Here is a 21,664-nt window from a genome sequence, read left to right as displayed (position 1 = left end):
CCTGGCTTTGACTGAACCAGCTCTGACCTTTGTGGCCATTTGGCAAGTGAATGAATAGATAGATCTCTTTCTCTGTCTCTCCCTCTCTGTGCCACTCTGCCTTTCTTTTTTTTCTTTTTTTTTTTTTCCCACTCTGCCTTTCAAATAAATAGACTTTAAAAAGAAAAAATCTTCAGGAGAGTGGGTATTTGGCCTAACAGTTAATGACGTGCCTTGGGGACATATGGGCAGCGCATATGGCAGTTCCTGGGTTCAAGTTACACCTCTGCTCACAATTCTAGCTTCCTGCTAATTCACACCTTAGGAGGTAGCAAGTGATGGCTCAAGTACTTGGGTCATTGACAAACATGTAGGAGATATGACTGAGTGCTTGGCTTCCAGCTTTCATTTGGTCAACCATTGCTTATAAAAGACACTAGGGAATTAAACTGCTGTGGCATAGCGGGTAAAGCTGGCATCCATATACGTGATGGTTCAAGTCCTGGCTGCTCCATTTCCGATCCAGCTCCCTGCTAATGTGCCTGGGAAAGCAGCAGAAGATGGCCCAAGTGTTGGGGCCCCTGGACCCATGTGAGAGACCTGCATGAAGCTCCTGGCGCCTTGCTTTGGCCTGGCCCTATGCCAGCTGTTGCGGCTGTTTGGGGAGTGAATCAGTGGATGGAAGACCTCTCTCTAACTTTGCATTTTAAGTAAATACATCTTTTAAAAATATTATAATTCTACTGAAAAGATATATAACTAATGATTAGTAATAATATAAAGATAGAATACTCTTACAACCTCTAAGAGATTAGAAATACCACTCTGAGCTCAATAGGACATAAAGAATTGAGTAACTTTGGAAGATTTTCACTTGCTTTCACAAAATTCTTATTTCTGCTAAATGCAAAGTACTTAATTTTCAGTAGTTTAAAATGCTGGTTTAGAGGAAATTTGTGACTTAATTTCTTATTTTCCAAGTATTTAAAGGCAATAAATAAAAATAATAAAGTCAACTTAAGTTATATTTTTCAATGCAGTGGTATAGTAAGAATACTCAATCATATAAAATAAAAGTAGCTCCAATTACTCTTAACTGAATTTACACTTTGTGAAATATGAAAATATGAAGAGTATAGCTAGATTTCAAACTATTTCTTAAAACTGCTTTTCAAAAGTTTACTTAGCTTTGATATTTATCTACCTTTCAATGTTGCCATCAGTTATTGCATTGTTATAGTACTACTTACACCACAGTTGGTAACAAAGTAAGAGTCATCAGTGAGCAGTAAACTATGTATTTACTACTATAAGAACCATCCAGGTAAATGTGAGGATAAAAAACTTGTAACCTTTCTAAATGCTGCCATAAGAGGAGTTATCTTGCGGTTATCAGCTGCATCCACATCTGCACCTGCTTGTACTAGTAACTGAACCACATCAAGGTGTCCACCATTTGCTGCTAGCCACAACGGAGTGTTCCCCTTCTTGTTACGTACATCAATATGAGCTCCCCTAAAAAGCAAAGACACAGCACTGTCTTAAAGGACACTGAACAACACAGGTAGCAATAAACTATTTTAACATATTCAGTAAATCTGAAATCAGTTTTTAATATTAAGGGATAAAATACATTGAGTTCTTGGTCACCAAATTAAAAATTCATATATTTGGCCAGCGCTGCAGCTCAATAGGCTAATCCTCAACCTAGCGGCGCCGGCACACTGGGTTCTAGTCCCGGTTGCCCCTCTTCCATTCCAGCTCTCTGCTGTGGCCCAGGAAGGCAGTGGAGGATGACCCAAGTGCTTGGGCCCTGCACCCCATGGGAGACCAGGAGAAGCACCTGGCTCCTACCTTTGGATTAGCGGTGTGCCGGCCACAGCGCGCCAGCCCGTGGCAGCCACTCGAGGGTGAACCAACGGCAAAAAGGAGACCTTTCTCTCTGTCTCTCTCTCTCACTATCCACTCTGCCTGTCAAAAAAAAAAAAAAAAAAAAAAAGGCCAGCGCCGCGGCTCACTAGGTTAATCCTCCGCCTTGCAGCACCAGCACACCGTGTTCTAGTCCCGGTTGGGGCACAGGATTCTGTCCTGGTTACCCCTCTTCCAGGCCAGCTCTCTGCTGTGGCCAGGGAGTGCAGTGGAGGATGGCCCAAGTGCTTGGGCCCTGCACCCCATGGGAAACCAGGATAAGCACCTGGCTCCTGGTTTCGGATCAGCACGGTGCACTGGCCGCAGCGCGCCAGCCGTGGCAGCCACTCGAGGGTGAACCAACGGCAAAAGGAAGACCTTTCTCTCTGTCTCTCTCTCTGTCCACTCTGCCAGTCAAAAAAAAAAAAAAAAAGGCAATTTCCTGTGTTTAAAAAAAAGAGAAAATATTCATATAGTCAATATATTTTTTTTGACAGAGTTATAGACAAGTGAGAGAGAGACCGAGAGAAAGGGCTTCCTTCTGTTGGTTCAGTCCCCAGATGGCTGCTATGGCCAGCGTGCTGTGCTGATCCGAAGCCAGGAGCCAGGTGCTTCCACCTGGGCTCCCATGCGGGTGTAGCAACACAAGCCTTGGGCCATCCTCCACTGCCCTCCTGGGCCACAGCAGAGAGCTGGCCTGGAAGAGAAGCAACCAGGACAGAAGCTGGTGCCCCAATCGGTACTGGAACCTAAGGTGCTGGTGCCACAGGCGGAGGATTAGCCAAGTGAACCACAGCGCCGGGCTTTTTTTTTTTTTTTTTTTTTAAGACTTGGGGCTGGAGCTGTGCCACAGTAGGCTAAGCCTCCGTCTATGGTGCCGGCATCCCATATAAGCGCTGGTTCATGTCCTGGACACTGCTCTTCGGATCTAGCTCTCTTCGGATCTGCTTATGGACTGGGAAAGCAGTGGAAGATGGCCCAAGTGCTTGGGCCCCTTGCACCCATGTGGGAGACCAGGAAGGAGGTCCTGGCTTTGGATTTACGCAGCTCCGGTTGTTGTGACCTTTTGGGTAGTGAACCACTGGATGGAATACCTTTCTCTCTGTCTCTCCCTCCATCTGTAACACTACCTCTCAGATAAAGAAGCTAGCACTGTGGAGCAGCAAGCTAAGCTGCCACCTACAATGCTAGCGTCACTTATGGGAGCACTGATTTGAGTCCCAGCTGTTTGCTTTTTCTTTGAAAGGCAGAGTTACAGAGAGGCAGAGGCAGAGAGGCCTTCCATCCACTGGTTCACTCCCAGAGAGTTTCAACGGCCGGAGCTGAACCAATCCAAAGCCAGAAGCAGAGAGCCTCCCCTGGATCTCCCATGCAGGTGCAAGAGCGCAAGGCCTTGGGCCATCCTGTACTGTTTTCCCAGGCCATAGCGCAGTGCTGGATTGGAAGTGGAGCAGCTTGGACTTAACCCACTATGCCACAGCACTGGCCCCAGCTGCTTGCTTCTGATCCTAATACCTCCTAATGTGCTTGGAAAAGCAGCAGAGGATGGGAGAAGTACTTGGGCCTCTGGCACCCAAAAGGAGACCAGGATAGCATTTGGGGCTGCATCAGTCCTGGACACTGGCAGCCATTTGGGGAGTGAACCAGGAGATGGAATCTCTCCCCCTCACTCACCTCAGCCTTTGAAATAAATGAAAATCAACAGTATCCAAGGAGCCAACTGCATGTTTCAAATTGTGTAACTTCAGGAAAAAAAAAAGAATCTAAAAACAATACTCAGGTTTAAAAACAATATTCAGTGGGCATCAAGGTAGAAATGGTGAATAATAGCTACTATCAACTAACAACTGCTTAGGATACCATGCAAAGATCTTGGACAACAAGCAGGCAGCTTTTAAGTAACTGAAATAGAAGCTGCTCTGGATTAAAGAAATTAATAAAGAAGCCCTAGATCACTGCTAGGCTTCTCAAGCCTAGAGTAATAATGCTTACAAAAACTCATACACAAGTATAGATGACAACATCTGAAAGTTCAAATAGCTTATAGCACTTGTAGAGTGCTATAATAAAAAATATTTTTAGGTAGTACTGAAACAATCATACAATGTAACATGGCCACAGATAGCTGAAGAGTAACAGGTAGGTATGTGTGTGTGTGTGTGTGTGTATGTGGTGGTGGTTGGGTACTTGTAGTTTATAAAAATAATCACATTTGATTTTTTTTAATGTCAGGAGAGAATGGTAATCACTATTAATACTTTATCATACCTGCCAATGAGAAGCTCACAGAATTTATAATGCCCTTTATCTGCTGCTATGGTTAAAGCTGTATCTCTTGAAGAGGGCACTGGAGGGGCATTAACATCAGCACCTTTATCCAAAAGAACTCGGCCCACCTCTGCATATCCTCCTGAGGCAGCTTCCATTAATGGTGTGAGGCCAGTCTAGATTAAGTGGAAAATAAAAGATAGCAGACACTGCAATGAACCAAAACAATAACAATCTGAGGGAGTGCTATTTTAGCACTTATTAGCCACTTGGACTTGGTCTTTTAAATGGGAACAATCCTACCTAATCTCACTGATATTATGAAAAGAATTGGGTAATATGTATGTACTTGGCATTTAACTGGCACTCAATAAATGTTTCTCTCTCATCTCTTTCAAAGTGGCTCACCTATTTTCAGCTGATAGCCCTAAGCTCATTATTGCTATAAAAATGTACTGCTGAGATTTTTTCAAGAGTTAATGCTTGACTGAGTCACACAGAATGATTTCACATTAAATATGTATTAGGAGATAAATGTTACTAGAAAGTACTATTACAACTGGCATGCTGCTATTACACACCTAAAATATCAAAACAATAATTCACAGATAAATCTAAGACTTGCTCTTACCTTAGCTCTGTGTTCGACATTTGCTTTTCTATCAAGCAGAAGACTAACCACTTCAGTTCTTCCTTGGAAGCAGGCTAAAGTAAGGGCAGTGTTCCGATTGGTTTCTATTTGAGCATTTATGTCAGAACCCATGTCTAACAGGAGCTTAACAGCAGCTGTATGCCCATTCATAGCTGCTAACATCAAAGGAGAAATGCCCAATTTGCTACCAGTTCTGGGGGTAAAGGTATGAGAACAAAAAGAAGAAGAATATATTTTAAATCTTCCAGAAAAATTGAATTCCCAGCCCTATCTCTGATATACTACAAGGCTCCATTAGAACTCTTTTAATAGAATATTTTGTTCCTCATATAACATAATAACTTGAGCTAGAAAGTGGTTATCAACTTATAATACACTTTCCATCTTAAAGCACATCTCTTTAACAAAAGCTCCTAAGGGGGCTTGTGCTATGGTGTAGCAGTTAAAGCTGCTGCCTGAGAGTCAGTAATCCCATGTGGATACCAGTTCAAGTCCCGGTTGCTCCACTTCTAATCCAGTTCCCTGCTAGTATGCCCAGAAAAGCAGTGGCTTAGATCCTTGAGCCCCTGCACCCACAAAGGAGACCTAGAAGAAGCTCCTGGCTTCAGACCAGCCCAGCTCCAGTCACTGTGGCTAAGTAGGGAGTAGACCCATTGAGGCAAGATTTCTATCACTCTCTCCCACCCTCCCTCCCTCTGTAAATTTGACTTTCAAATAAATTAATGAATCTTAAAAATAAAAAAAAAAACTCCTAAGAAGGTGGCTTTTAGTATGAAACAGAATGCAATAATTGATGTTTTAAAGCCACATGTCAACAGTTTTAATTACTGAAATAAAATCTTAAAAATCTAGCAATTTGGATTTTAAGTTTTTAATAACAGGATTTTTATATTTAAGAAGTAGGTGTCCTACTATTATCTATAACATAGTATACTTACTAAATAAGGGACTTAGAGACAGAATAAAACTTGCCTAGAATTAATTTCAGCTCCTGCATTTAGTAATATTTTGATGATGTTCACATAGCCACCAGAAGCAGCCAGGCTTAGGGGTGTGTAATCAGAAACATTCCTGTGCTCTTTATTTGCCCCTCGAGCTAACAACAGCTCCACCACCTAGAAAGAAAAAAGGGGGTAAAAATGTATTTTCTTATGTTGACACAATTTTCAAGGTGTCTGTTTCTGATCTCTCTCTCTCATGTTTTAGAATGTAACAAATGAAGAGCAAGTTCTTCATCCTTTCCATAAAACCAGCCTTTAGTGATGACCTGGGTCTAGAAAAAGAGAGACAGCTTCTCAAGTAAAACCTACTGAGAAATCTATTGAAATGGCTAAGTATTCGTTATGCCATCAGTAACAAGACAGAATAAGAAATTGACAGGGGCTGGTGCTATGGTGCAGCAGGTTAAGCAACACCAACATCCCATTTGGGTGCCGGTTTGAGTCTCAGCCCCACTTCTGATCCAGTTCTCTGCTTGTGCATCTGGGAAAGCAGCAGCAGAAAGACCAAGTGCATTGGCCCCTTCCACCCATGTGGTCCAGGCTCCTGGCTTCACTATGGCCCAGCTCCTGCCATTACAGACACTTGGAGAGTAAACCAGCAGATGGAAGGTCTCTTTCTCCCTATAACTCTTTGAAAGAAACAAATCTTCATAAATATATGAAAAAAAAAAAAAGAAAATAAAAGAAATCCATGGACTTTTCCCTAAAGCTGTGGTACTATTTATACTCCCATCAAAAATGCATTAATTTTAGGTTGCTCTACATCCTTGGCAACATTTGTTTTTGCCAATTTTAGCCATTCTAGTGGTTTGTAGTGGTTTTCAACTGGATTTTAATTGCATTTTCCTGATAGATAAAAATGTTTAGTGCTTATTTGCCAAGTCTGTCATTTAATGCACAAAAAAACCCTTTGACAAAGGTACTAGGGTATTTTCATCTTCATTTTACAAATGAGGCTTAAGGAAATTAAGACTGGTTCAAGATCATAGCTCAAAACCTTCACTATTAGGATTAATAGCATACTAAAATATTAACAAGTGTTTTCAAATTCAATTATTATGTACCCAGCCTTAGTTATCTGAAGGACTAGCCTCTTCACAAAATATAATAAACATTCCATATTAAAAAATGTGATTTTATAGTACAGTGGCTTTTTAAGTTAGTTTAACTGTTGTAACCCCATTTGTAACATTTTACATTCATTAAAATTATGTGCCCTACTGACTCAGAGTTTTAAATGAAGGAGGTCAACTAATTTCTTTTTGATTCAACACTAAAACCGAGTATTCAAAGTACAAAATGATTAGAAATTTCAGTTAAGGTTAAAATTTTACTGTCTTTACTTTCTGATGTAGTAGAGATAACTTATCAAATTAGGTACTTTATACTTTCTTATTATTTGGCTTAAAATCCTTCTAACATACCCATCCTCCTCCACTGCTGATCACGGAAGAAAAAGAAAACTACACAGTTCAAAGGAACAACATGGTAGGAACAGATCCCTTGTTGTCTCCTGTGCAGAATATCTTCATTATCAAGTATTATCTTTTCACACATATAATATCTACTCCAAATATAATTTTTGAAAAAAAAAAAAAAAAAAAACCATAGAAATAGCCCATGTAAATCTGCCAGTGCAAACAATACATACACCTGTATGATCAGTAAGTGCCAATGTTTTCAATCTACAAAATAACAGGTTTCCCATTCTTTTGTACAGGAATTATTCTAACAATTTTTAAAATTTTTAATAGTTTATCTAAAAATAAAATAAAAACATAGTCAATTTAATTGATTAGAATTCAGGAGGCCCGAGTGCTGGCATTCCATATGGGCAATGATTTGAGTCGCAGTTGCTTCTCTTCTGATTCAGCTTTCTGCTTACGGCTTGGGAAAGTAGTGGGAGATGACCCAAATGCTTGGGTCCCTGCACCCACGTGTGAGACCTAGAAGAAGCTCCTGGCTTCAGATGGGCTCAGCTCTGGCTGTCATGGCCATTTGGGGAGTGAACCACTGGATGGAAGACTTTTGTCTCTCAAATAAATAAAATCCTAAAAAAATAAAATAAAATTCAGCATAACCTGGTCTCTCATGACTGGCAAGAGGCAAGGGAAGCACAAAGGTGGCTTCAATGTTCAAACAGGAGTAATACTTGCCCAGTGACTCTCAGTATTTTTTTTTTTTTTAATAAAGGATGGAATAGCAAGGATGCTGAAGCATTTGGAAAAGGTATTCTCAAGCTAACAATGGAAAAACTGGACTTGTTTAACACAGTTTGGGTAACAGACTCAAATATCCGAAGATGGAAACATCTTTCCAGTTGTTCAAAGAATACAATTAGAAACAATGGAGAAACTTAGGGAAGTTAGTCAGGCTTAATAGGAAATCTTTACAAAAAAAAAAAAAAAAAAAAAAAGAAGACGACTTTCAAGCTGAAATCCAAATCTGGATGACTAATGTGCTTTCTAAACCTAAGATTCAATAACTTCCTCATTGAGAAGTTGTGAATCTATGGACAGCATGACTGGCTTGTAAAGCCTTGCATCTCCAATACAGACTTGGACTGTCAGGAAGCAGAAAGGTGTTGGTGGATTGGGTTACTTAACTAAATAATAAATATAGAAACGAGTAATGTTAAGGCTGTCATTTCTAGGGTCTACCAGATCAATCCCAGTTCTAAATTCCTTAAAATACCAACGGTCAGGTTATATCATCTCATCTGACAATCTATCCCCACAGGATGAAGGAATGATACGGAAAATCATAAGGAAATAGTTCCAAGACCAAATACAAATTGAACATTCTTCATTCCTTAACAATCTTACTGAGAAAAAGAGACTGGACAATTGATGCCATGTACACTATGGCAGGAAAGATGAATAAATACAGGCTTGGTTTATCAGGAACTTTCTGATTTGATTTGGAATGCCTTAATCTTTCTCCTAGCCTATTCCTACAGAAGGTACTACTTTTAAATGAGAGGATTCTGGACAGTATGATTTTTCTGACATGATGACTTATAGAAATACTTCCTTTTTGGTAATCAATAATAGTTTCAAATTACTGTGAAAAGTCTGACATTTCAAACCATTGTTCCATTAGGAAAAAAGGTAAGTCTATATTTGCAAACTAAAGAGATGAAAAAATTTGCAAGAGGAAATGTTACCTCCTGTCTTCCCCCAGAACAAGCCAAGGACAGTGGTGTGTCCTTCGTTCTTTCTGACTGGGCTTCAATGTCTGCACCATTGTCCAGCAGTATCTCCACAACACCGACATGCCCAGCTGTAGCAGCCAAAATGAGTGGAGTAAAACCTAGAGAAAAATAATGATTTTCTCACACATGCTAAGGAAATGAACAGTATTGCCTACCAGTGTGCCTAAGCACCAAAACAAGGCTAAAAAGTAACGTTTTTGAATACTTAAATTTTATTCACAAATGTTACAGAAAATTAAAATTGAAAATAGGCCCTACCTTTTTTGTCTCGATGCTCAATACTAGCTCCTCTCTCTAGCAGTGTTTGTACCAGTTCCTCATGGCCACCAGCACAGGCAAGTGTTAGCGCTGTGTCATGGTTACTCTCAGTCTGTGGGGGGTGGGGGGAAAGGAAGAAAACAAAAACATTAGTTTACTGAATAATAACAATATCAAATATACACAGGTAAATCTGTAACATTGTAGTATATTAAGCATTTTAAAAGTAAAGTTTATCTTTATTCCCTCTCCCTCTCAATATTGACCAATCTGTTATTTTTCCTTCTTGAAGGGTAAAAATAATACCTGAACTTTATAGGCAATTTTTAAAGTAAGCACCAAGCTGGGGTTGTGGGGGCAAGGATGATTTTCTGGCATATGCTACATGATTAAAATCAGTACTCTGGACTCATTTTCATTTCCAGCTGTTAAACGTAGGTAACACATATTATGTTTATTTTTCTATCTTGAATAACAAACAAAAAAGACACACTATTTGAAATGACAGTGCTTAGAAAGGCGGTGCAGGACAGTGATTTCTGAGGACAAAATGATTAATCCAACTGTGTGCCTGGAGGTGCCTGCCAGGTTACAGTACAAGGGGCAGTACCCAAACAGAGTGTGGCAATCTCCTTGAGTTGAGAAGAGAGTTTGGAGAGGTAGATAGAATTTATGGCACAATTACTAAAGTGGAGAGCACTACAGAGAAAAGATTACTCTGGAGACCTTCAAGGGGTTCCCCTCAAGTCTTCAGCTGAGCTTGTTGAGCACATGTGCATTGAGGAAATTATTGATGGCCAGGCAAAGACCACCAGACAGGATCAGGATGAATGACACCCAGAGACTCACAAAGGGTCAAGGATAGTTTGGATCTCACTAGCAAGAATAACAGATCTTAAAACAGAATCCTTAGTAGTTGGGCCAAATTGTTCTGGAACCACCTAACAATGCTGTAAAGCAAGCATTGAAATGTTTAGTAAGTAACTTAGCTACTTTTAAGAATAAAGCCCCAAGATATTTATAAGAACAAAAAATATGTAAGATGCACTGTGTATTTTAAAAGACAAAGACTAGTATAACTGAGATGTTACTGTTCATAGACAATTAAGTTCTTACTTCTGCTAATGATAGTGACCAATACAGGATTTTCCAGCATTTGTACTCTTTTAACAGTTTAAATGCTGCTGTAAGTAAATTATCTAATTCCTTATGCTTTTAGTACTCTAAACCCATGCTGTACAAAATGGTAACAACTAACAACATGACTGCTGACACTTCAAAAATGGCTCATGTATCTGTGGAACTAAATTTTAAAATTTCAATTAAACCTGAGTAAACCAATCTACTGTTCTGACTGCACATTTCATCAAATCTAAATATAAATCAACTATTTCCAATGAAATCCAAATTGAGACAGACTTTAAGTCTGACTCTGCAACAGAGGGAGGTTTCTGGGATAAGAAAATTTTTGGCGTTGTGGTGTAGTGGGTAAAGCTGCTGCCTACTACAATGCCAGCATCCCACTTTCGTTCCAGTTCACTGCTACGGCCTGGGGAAGCAGTAGAAGATGGCCCAAGTCCTAGGGCTCCTGCACCCTCACGGGAGACCCAGAAGAAGCTCCTGGTTCTTGGCTTTGAATTGGCGCAGCTCCGCCCATTACAGCCAATTGGGGAGTGAGCCTGCGGGTGGAAGGCTTCTCTCTCTCTGCCTCTCCTTCTCTTTCTGTGTAACTCTTTCAAATAAATAAATAAATAAATCTTTAAAACAAAACAAAACAAAAATAACCAGGAAAGTCATGGGAAAAACCAGGATGATGTGATAAGTCCAGCTGTGAGTATAACATGCACATCAAATTTTGAAGACTTTTAGTATGAAGTAAAACTTTAAGAAAATCTCCTTAATTTTTAAATTGATAATTTGTCAAAAGTATATTATAGATGTACATGGGATCTTCAGACATTTGGGGAAAATGCACATTATGAAAAAATTATGCATAGATTTCAAAACTATTTTGCCCCCATAAAATTTTCATTTTAATTTCATTTTGTACAAACTTTTTTGAACTGCCTTTATATAGGAAAGTAAAAAATAATCCTCAAAGTTGTTCTATTTATTTTTATTTTTTAATGTGTCTATTATTTCTATTATATATGTATTTCACATTATTGCTTCCCTAAGTATCTAACCTCATTTTCACATATGTACTTCTTCTACTATAATATGTGCCACTAATATGCCTTATGAATATATCACCTTCAAAGGACTATATACATTCTTGGAAGGTAATAAAAATGGCTCAATCATGTTTGCATTTTCTACCTCTTAGGGATGCTTTGCCCAGGAAGCAATACATGAAAAGCAGAATGAATGACAATAGCTGTAAAGGGTTACAAATCAAAGACTATTTAATAAGCAAATGACTATATATAAAATACACACTTTTATTTTATTTATAAACTTGTTTATATTTATGTAATAAATACAGAAAAGGCATATTCTCCCAGAATGTAAATAATTGTAAAAATAAAACTCCATTATAAAAAATGAAAAACAAGAGATAAAAGGCAAAACTGATAAAAAGTCAAGAAATAAGAAAAAGCCTACTAGTCAGTGATGAAGAGGGAGACCGCAAAAGCTGCTCTGCAGAAGAGGCTGGCAGAGAGCAGAGCAAATGACTGCAGAGATCAGGGATGGCCACAAGGGAGAGATGCACCAACTACAACAATGGAGAAGGACATGAAACTTAAATGAGTGGTTGTGTTATAATACTTGATACTCATTCAGGTTTATAAAAAAGAAATTATAGTGTCTGATTCCAGAGGAAAGGAAATAATGTCTCAGAGAAATAACTTTCTGATGACTATACAAGTTAATAACTAGCAGAGATGGGCTTTAAAAAATCTAGAGGATCATCTTGGTAACAAAAGCCTGCTTTCCCTTTAAGGCACAGCAGATTGAGGTGAATGTTAAATATATCATCTTTTACATCCTCTACATTAGTGCACATGCAATCAGCAGAGGAGGCAACTTTATTATGTTTATGAGGTTTTAAAAATTCTTTGAGGAGTTAAAAAGTAATTTGCAAAAGCTGTGACAATCTTAAATAAAAAAGTTATATAAATTTTGAAAGCAATAACCACAGAAATTTTTTTGATCAGTAAAATATGTCTTGTTTTTTCCACATTGTAAAACAAACCTGACATTTATAAAGCACCTTTTATATATTAAAGCACTCTTCAGGTACTCTCAAGATAAGTGAAAAACACTCTGCTCACCAGTAGCTTACCCTTTACTCAATGGGGCAAATTTAGGTTTGAATAATGAACAGAAGTACAAATCATGTATTTAGAGAATTTAAGGAATGAATTTTGGCTTATATCACAAAGCATGTCTATTCAATTTTGTTTTGGTTGTTAAGAGTGGAAAGAAGGAATCATAAGATTGAGGGAAAACTGAAAGAAAAGATAATTTTTAATGAGATAACATGGAGGTAAAAAAAAATAACTGCCTACAAAAAAAAAAAAACTCTGATAATTACTCTAGAAATAATTACATTACTTTGAAAACTATTAGCATTTAAAGAGCTGAACTTTGTTTAGACCTCCACAAATTTCACAATCTCAAATGTCTCATTCTCTACCCCAGTCAGATTACATGTAACCTTAAAAATAGGATATGCCTGTAGTGTACTTATTAAATGAGAATAATCAGCAAATTGAATAACCTATTTGAAACTAGTCCACAAAAACAGTAAGAATAAATGCATTGGAGAGTAAAATGTTTTTAATATGGTAGTATATTAAAATTAATAAAATTAATGGTATTATATTAAATGGTACTGTTAATTTTTTCCCAATCTCCTTTATTTTTCTTGTTAAATCAGTGGTGAAAGTATTTTTGGTACTGCAAAATCAACAGAAATAGAGAAAAATATCCCAATTTTTTTAGACCATTAAAGGTAAAAGTTTACAGTTTCAATTGTGATTGGTGAGTATCTTTAAAAGGATAATGGATGTTAATTATTTAAAATGGAAAAAAAAGCAATATTATGTAAGTACTTTATTTTTCCCATTTTTGAGATGTACTAGATTAAAATCCTCTGAGTTTAAGAAAAGTCTTCAGAAGTCTCAGACCAAAAACAAGCAGTTTACAAATATATGAAGGACATACGACAAGAATGAATCTGAAAGAAGTTTTTATAACCCATGAACAACGCGGTTGGTTCTTTAACACTGAGTGGCTATTAGAATCAATCAAAACCCCTTTTCTGCAGTGTTACCAAGAAGTATTTTTTTTTTTTTTTGACAGGCAGAGTGGACAGTGAGAGAGAGAGACAGAGAGAGAAAGGTCTTCCTTTGCCGTTGGTTCACCCTCCAATGGCCGCCGCTGCAGCCAGCGCACTGCGCTGATCCGATGGCAGGAGCCAGGATCCAGGTGCTTTTCCTGGTCTCCCATGGGGTGCAGGGCCCAAGCACCTGGGCCATCCTCCACTGCACTCCCTGGCCATAGCAGAGAGCTGGCCTGGAAGAGGGGCAACCGGGACAGAATCCGGCGCCCTGACCGGGACTAGAACCCGGTGTGCCGGCGCCACAAGGTGGAGGATTAGCCTATTGAGCCACGGCGCCGGCCTACCAAGAAGTATTTTTAATAACCAGGATACATCCTAAATTTTTTTCTTTTTTAAAAAGACTTATTCATTCATTTTATTTGATAGAGACAGAGAGAGAAAGACTGAGGGAGAAAGAGATCTTTCATCCGCTGGCTATTCCCCAAATAGCCACACTGGCTGGGGCTGGACCAGGCTGAAGCCAGGATCCAGGAGCTTCATCCAGGTCTCCCATGTGGGTGCAGGGCGCCAAAGCACTTGGGCCAGCCCCTGCTACTTTTCCAGGCACATCAGCAGGGAGCTGGATCAGAAGTGGAGCAGCTGGGACTTGAACAGGCACCAGTATGGGATGCTGGTGCTGCAGGTCATGTAACCTGCTGTGCCATAGTGCTCGCCCCATTCAAAAAAATTTTTATTTAGGTAATTTATTGGAAAACCAGACATAGAGAAAGAGAAAGGAGAAAGATCTCATCTGCTGGTTCACCTCCCAAATAACCACACAGCTAGGTCTGTGCCAGGTCAAAATTGTCTCCCCATGGGAGGCAAGGGGACCCAATTACTTGAGTCATCCTCTGCTGCCTCCTAGAGAGAACATTAGTGGGAATCTTGAATAGAAAGCAGACAATGTACTGAAACACAGGCACCCTGATATGTGGGGCAGGGACATCCCTAGACCACACACCTGCCCTAAAGACTTTATATTTAATAGGTTAGGAGCATACAACAGTTCATAATATACAAACACACATACACAAACACTCATTTCCTAAAATTCAAGCTTATAAAGACTAGATCACAAACAAAACTAAAAATTTTATGAAGTACATTCTCTCATTCTAAGTATTAATAAAATTACAAATACTACATAAACTGCCAACACTACTCAACCTAAAGGCCATATATCTTCACTTTATTCAGTAGTCATCTACACTGTATCTTCTGGCCTTTCTTCAGGACAAAAGATTGTATTCTCTCTAACTTCACCTTGCCCTAAGATTTCATTGTAAATTACTTTTCGTAAAGGATTACTTAATAGCTTTCAAGCTCTCTAAAGCTTAAAGTGTCTACCCTCACCCCTATCTTATCTTTCCAGAGAATGTGAAGGTAAAAAATACTGACATGTAGACTCACAATATTTATTTAAATCAGTACGGTCAGAATTTTCAAAGATAATATAAACACAATTAAGTATATCTGATTTAAAAAATATCACTTCTATAAACATTAGCACCATTTTTATATGCAAAATATATTGTAAAATGTCTTCAAAATGCTCATGGGAAAATGTGCATTCTGAGAAAATTGCTAGGATTTCAAAACTATATCACATCAAATTAAACTTACCTTTGTAATTCCATTTTCCATGAAATTTTTTGAAGTATCCTCATATTTTATGTTCTAATATTAGAAGAAAATAGGCACTAACCTTACTTTTTCTACACATGTTTCAAAACTACTAATAAAGTTTAAAAAACAATTTGATGGCCTTGGAAACCAAACCATCTCATAATTATTAGTAGTCCTCCGAGTTTGTATTTTATTTCTTAAAATGTGGATTTTAATTTGTAACTGTGGTTCAAATCTGCACTGAGACAACATAATCAAACATGGTTTAAAATCACAAACCATCTCTCCTTTATTTGGAGCTTACCTGTGCATCAATATCAATGGCAGGGTAGATAGGTAGCATGGCTGAAGGAGAGATGATAGGACTTGGAGTTGGAGTCTGAGGCTGGGAAATGGAAGCAGCGATACTGTGGGTAGGAGTGTTTGACATTGCAGATGCTCTTCCACTGACTGCTGTTGAACAAAATAACCGCACTTAATAAGGATGAAACATTGTTAGATAATAGTAAGAAAGTTATCAGAACATACTTAAGGATTTTTTAAAATAAAATGTCTATAGAGACCACTATAGCACTACTAACTCATATTCCTGACTGTACAAGAATCCAAAATTATAATATACGTTCAAAGTAACCCATTTTATCAATAATGATTCATCTGAAAAACAAATTCCCATCTTATGATAGGTAGTCATAAAAGCTTAGTTCAAAAACCCTGAAAGCAAAAACATTTTTACATATTAAAATGAAGTACAAATGCCAAGAGAGTCACCTATTTTATCTTCTAAATTAGAAAAGGAATAAAAGGTAAAATTGTCAAGATCAGAAGGGGAAAAATATGGTTTTTAATTGCCAATTTCATACCTTATATACTAGAACTAATGGAATATAACTGGGAGGAGAGAACTTCAGTATCTAATCATTTAAAACACTTCCTACTGTTTTACTAACCAGACAGGGGATAATAATATTCTGCATTCTGGCTCTCAGTATGACAGTATACTAAAAAAAAAAAAATCCTCACATAAAGCTAGTTTCTCATATGAAAAATAATTTTGAGTGGGGTAAAATGCCCACCAGTCAATCCAGCAATCACACTGATTTATGAAGACAATATCTAAAAATCAGAGTAGAAATAAAGGTATGCACACAATCACCCTTAAAAATGGATTTCTGTTAGTTCCTTTAAGTTGGATTCTACTGTGATATTATTTTCACCCAAATATGTAAAATGAAGAAAAGCCTAATTAGGTCAGTATTTGAAGCAGGAGAACTCCAAAGATAGTAAGTAGTGTGGGATGTACAGTAGATTCAGGTGAGGGTACTTTATTCCCTCATTGACTCACTTCTGAAGTTAATATGTGAACATCATTCCTTTTCATTCCCCTATAATAAATACTATAGTATAAAAGTTAGGGCATTAATCTTTGAGTGGTCAACAGTAATGTAGACGTATGTTACCAAGTTATCAACTACATCAAGACATAAAACAATTATGATTCACAACTGGATCTGAAACCAGGCAAAAGTAGTTACGATCCTGTTAAGAATAAAACTGAAATAGATCTTATTGTGACAATTATAAACATGATTATCATTTAGGAAATCTATTTTACACAAAATCCTTAGTTTAGGCACAAACATACACTATACATGATAGCAACACACATTCTATAATTATACAGTTTTAAGTTCACTTAAAAGCCAAAGGAAAAACAAAAGAGGAAACAAAACAAAACATAACATAACAAAACATTGTTTGAATCCTTAGGGATCCAGACCAATAGAAAAGGGCATGTACTAATATATTAAGATGATCATCTAATGATCTTGATATCATTACTCCATAATGATAATTCTGTATGTTAAAAAAGATCATTTAAATGTACATATTTTAATGTTTCATAATAATAAAACTTACTGCTCTTAAAATAGATTCCATATCTCCTTTGAAGTTTTACAAACGGAAATATAAAAAGTAGCTTGAACAGATTAACACCAGTCTGTCCAAATCACTGATTTTTATTTCATGATACTAAACAGCTTCAAAAAAAAAAAAAAAAAGCACAAGCCTTATGTTAAATGACTAAATTATAGTGCACATTTCACCTGAAATGATTTTGTTTCAAAAGCATGTTAAAATTAGAGTTTCCTCATTTTTTGGTCAAATTGGTTGTTCTTATCACCTCATCTAAAAAGAGACAGGAAAAATCAACTCATTTCATTGACTTTGGGGTACCTATTAAAACTGGTTTACTAAAACTAATATGCCTACCACTCATCCATTCTATTCAGTAAAAGGAACAAATGTAAATATGTAGATATATGAAGGAACTCTCATACAGACCTTCATTTAAGGAGGTTCAATTTAGGATTAGATTTAGAAAGGAAGAACCACAGCAAAGGAAGTTGTGTAAGATAGGTTAAAAAGGGAACTAATTTTGCTTTGCCAAAGGTATAAAACTGTGGCAGGCAAAGTATTAGAGAAAAAAGGCCAAATCTTAGGAGACTAGTATAATAAATGGAGACTTAAGAATGAGGAGCAGAAGCTTTGCTGTAGGGAAGGAGAGATTACAAGCCCAATGAAGCTGTAAACAAGTTAAGAAACTCAAAAAAGGCAGCAGAAATGATCATTAGTTAACTGAAAGGACTACCACAGAAGAAATTTAAAGAATAAGGCTTGAAAACAGAATACATGAGTATATGTGTATGTGTGACATGTAAACATGAGGGATGAGTTACAAGTAGGTAGTTAGATGTTTTCAATTTTGTTCTTCCTAACCTCTGGCTATCTCCTCTCCCCAGATGAATGAGTACAATAAAAAAAAAATGGTTTTTATAGTATGACAAGTATTTGTCATATATCCTAAAAATCTATGTATATCAAAAAAATTTTATATGGAATAGATGTAAATGTTTCTGTTTGGAAAACAAATCAACAGAAAAGCTACTTACAAATCTCTGATAATTCTGATCAATCAGCATAAAAAATTGTACAACTGGCAAATCACTGCTGACAAATAGGCCCAGCACATCAAGTGAACTCTGATAGCATATCAAAAAAATTCTTAAACAGTCACTGGTGTGGAATGTCTAATCTTCACTTAAGTGATCAATACCCTTGATAGTGTCTGATGGAAGTAATAGAGCAGTATTATAAATTAATGGAAATGGACATAGTAACAAATCTGAGATTTATGACTACTGTACTCCAAATTCCATAGGACACTTACATTTCTAAAAATTATGTTCTCAATTATTAAAATAAGCAAGTGGCTATCAGCAGTGATTTTCAAACCAGCAGAAAAAAGTTATGCTCATCAATATTAACAGTTGTTAACAGACCCTATTATTACTAGCACTTATTCCAATAGTTACTTCAAAGTTAACATCAGCAAATATTTTCATTTCATATATTGCTATTGAGGTGATAAAGGTGAAACTAAGAGAGGAATGGAAAACTCCAGAGCAATTCTAGTTATAAAACCTGTTACATATCTGGTTTCTTAGTTTCTGAGTATTAGCTATATATGTAAACATTAAACAATTTAGCTTTATTTTTAGAAAATAAAAGCTTAATTATGAGTAATCTCATAGCTTGTTTTTATTAAAAATTTTAATATTAGAAATATCAAATCACCTTTGAATATAAACCATGAATAAATAAAGTTAAAAATTCAACTATTTACTCCCTTTGTTCTTCTCTTTTCCTACCTTTACAAGTATGTCTTCTTTCTTTTTTTAATGAAGCAAATTATTCTTTTCAGTATAGCATTTTTATTGCTTATAACCCTATCAAACCTCATTCTACTACTTTGTTACTGAACTCATGAAAAATTCCAAAAATGAGAAGCATTTAAAGTAATCTTCTAAAATATTCCTTCTTTCCAGTGAAACTAAGTGTAATGGAATAAAATTTCTCTGGCTATACATTTTAAAATGGATTATTTATGATACTGTCAGGGGACCACATTTTCCCATAACACAGTTAGAAAGAGACTGTACATTAACATTCACAAGGAATAAAATCACTGACATACAGTATATTCAAACCCTACATGGTTTGGTATTTTATTAATGTAATTTTTATTAATGTAAAGACGTTTAAGGTTTTTTTTTTCTCTTTTTTAAAATATCCATCAGGTTTGAAGTTTGATCCATTAGGGATATAAAGTATTTCTGTTCACAAATAAGCTTCCTGACGTGTCCTACTAGTTTTGCACTTCAACTGTTAGCAATTTCTCAGTTTATTGGCATGAATACAGAAGCAAAAAAAGCCAAAATTCAATCTTAGTATTCTGAACTTAAAGGGGAAAAACAAAAACAAAAGCAAAAATCAAACATCAATCCCCCGACTGAAAAACCTAGATTATCAGCCTATCCTCCTAAGTCAGAATGCTTCAGTGATTTGTACTGAATGACCTTATCTTTAATTCAACCTGTATCCATCTGAGAACTTCTGAGATTGAACTAATATTTCTAAAGATACACATGGGTCAGGAGTCCAAAAATAGTTCTCAAGTTGGGTAACGGCAAAATTCTGCCACACTCTTACTCGCCTTAAGCAAATTATATTTGATACCTGCTCATAACAATATAAACCCACCTGCCATGATGTCATCCAGCGTGTCATTGAGGGTCTGAGCAGGGCTGGCTACCATTAACCCTTGTTGTGTTTCTGTCAGAATTCCTTGCCCCAGCCCTGCCAACTGTGCTTGGCCCAGTACTGGCTGTCCAACTATCACTCCTTGCAGTTCTGTAAGATTTGCGATGGACCCTGGAGGCAAGGGACCTGCCGCCAGAGGCAAAGCTTGAGGCATCGCCAGAGGCTGGATTGGTGCAAAACCCATCTGAGCAGCAGTCTGCTGTGGTTCATCTTTAAGCAAAACGGGATCCACTTGCTGTAATCGTGCATAGTCTCCCTCGGAAAGTTGTTCTCCAACTCCAACAGGAGTTAGCAGTCCCAGGTGTTGGCAAGATTGTTGCTGCTGCTGCTGCTGCTGAAGTTGAATTCTTTGAGCTTTAACCTCTAGATACTGCTTTTTTAGCTGCTGCTGAGTTTTCAGTTGTAACTCTCGTTCTACTTTCTGTAGTTCCTCCAAAATCTTTTGTTTCTTCTGAATTTGTTCCTCCCTCGTTTTGTTCAGTTCCTCAATCTTCTCCTTGGTAAGTTGGTCAGCATGAGCCAGTTCCAAGGATTGCAGCTGTGCATTCTTTTCTATGGCTTCTTTTATTCTCTGTTCCAGTTCTGTTAACTTTCCCTGAGCCTCTTCTACAATGCTCTCTGGAGACTGATTGGTGATGTAACCCTGTACATCCTGGCTGTTTGCTGGCAAATGGCTGCTGGACTTTTGTTTAGAAGCAGCTGTGTGAAAAAGAAACCCCCTCAGAAGTGCACATGAATGGCATCCTCATTACAGAGTTACTGTTGGGAGGTTTAGTGCCAACAGTTATGCACCAAATTATCATATCCATAGAAGGTGAAAATGCACTGTTAAGTTAAAAACAAATCCACCTTCTTTATCATAAATATAAAATGTATGTATTTTATGTGCATAAACTTGGGAAATTAATTTCAGAATTTAAAGAATATCACATGGCTAAAATTAGACAATAGAGTGATGCAGGCTTGTGATAGCGAAGTGGTGCAATTAAAGTAAAATCTAAGGCTATGTGTAGATATTTCATAGGGTCATAAAGATGTAAAAACTTATCATCAGAACAGAAAAATTATAATAACTTATTAAGGTGTAGGGAAAACTTAGACCTCTAAGTCAAGATTTTTCCACATTTAATATGCTGCCTTTTAAACACACGCACATACACACAAAAAGTACCCAAACTGTTGAGAAGTACCAGGCAATTAAAATCCAACTAAAATGATCTCTTTTTTGGGGCCTATCATCTTCAAGGTTGATAGATATAAATGCACATATTCACACAGTTACCTGGCCAGTAAAGAACTGGGATTCAGCTTCCCTGAAAGAAAAGATGTTGGGCTATGCCATCCACTGTATCTTCTGACAGCCAGGTGAATAAACTGATCTGGCTATAGGTACAGCAAATAATTATTCACCATACCAACTGAAAAAGTTGCCAAGGCTCTATGTTGGTAGTAGTGACTGAAAAGAATTGGTGGAAATACTTAGCATTCTTGTTGGTAAAAGAATATTGGTAGCCAAAACCAAAAAAATAAAAACTGCATTGGTTCTTCAGATAAACTTTTAAAAAGAGAAACTATTTCAAACTGGTATTTGTAATGTTGGGGATATAACTTAAAAACATGCATGGTATAACATCCACAAATCAAATATGGACCTCAGAATTCTAGAGAAATAAGCAAATATATCTGAAATAACTTAGACTTATTGTTTCGAAAAGGTATCCCAGATACAACTATATGAAACCAGTCACTCAAGAATAATTTTAGTA

The 21,664-nt window shown here is 37.1% G+C and overlaps 1 protein-coding gene across 13 annotated transcripts in view; it reads right to left on the bottom strand.

Annotated features, from left to right (window-relative positions):
• ANKRD17 (ankyrin repeat domain 17) overlaps positions 1 to 21,664 on the bottom strand; it is a 187,594-nt gene that overhangs the window by 51,329 nt on the left and 114,601 nt on the right. For 5 of the 13 annotated variants that reach the window (XM_051820219.2, XM_070048031.1, XM_051820221.2 and 2 more), the window contains 8 exons: positions 19,839 to 20,597; positions 15,538 to 15,686; positions 9,281 to 9,392; positions 8,975 to 9,120; positions 5,780 to 5,922; positions 4,787 to 5,000; positions 4,156 to 4,331; positions 1,332 to 1,494 (listed from right to left, as the gene is read on the bottom strand). In XM_051820219.2, coding sequence (XP_051676179.2) covers positions 1,332 to 1,494; positions 4,156 to 4,331; positions 4,787 to 5,000; positions 5,780 to 5,922; positions 8,975 to 9,120; positions 9,281 to 9,392; positions 15,538 to 15,686; positions 19,839 to 20,597 — 1,862 coding nt within the window. The remainder of the gene's footprint in view (positions 1 to 1,331; positions 1,495 to 4,155; positions 4,332 to 4,786; positions 5,001 to 5,779; positions 5,923 to 8,974; positions 9,121 to 9,280; positions 9,393 to 15,537; positions 15,687 to 19,838; positions 20,598 to 21,664) is intronic. The other 8 variants (XM_051820220.2, XM_070048028.1, XM_070048029.1 and 5 more) reach the window with 3 other exon arrangements.

Source organism: Oryctolagus cuniculus, chromosome 8 (genome assembly GCF_964237555.1).
Source record: "Oryctolagus cuniculus chromosome 8, mOryCun1.1, whole genome shotgun sequence".
Taxonomy (NCBI): domain Eukaryota; kingdom Metazoa; phylum Chordata; class Mammalia; order Lagomorpha; family Leporidae; genus Oryctolagus; species Oryctolagus cuniculus.
This window is presented reverse-complemented; position numbering and strand designations above follow the sequence as displayed.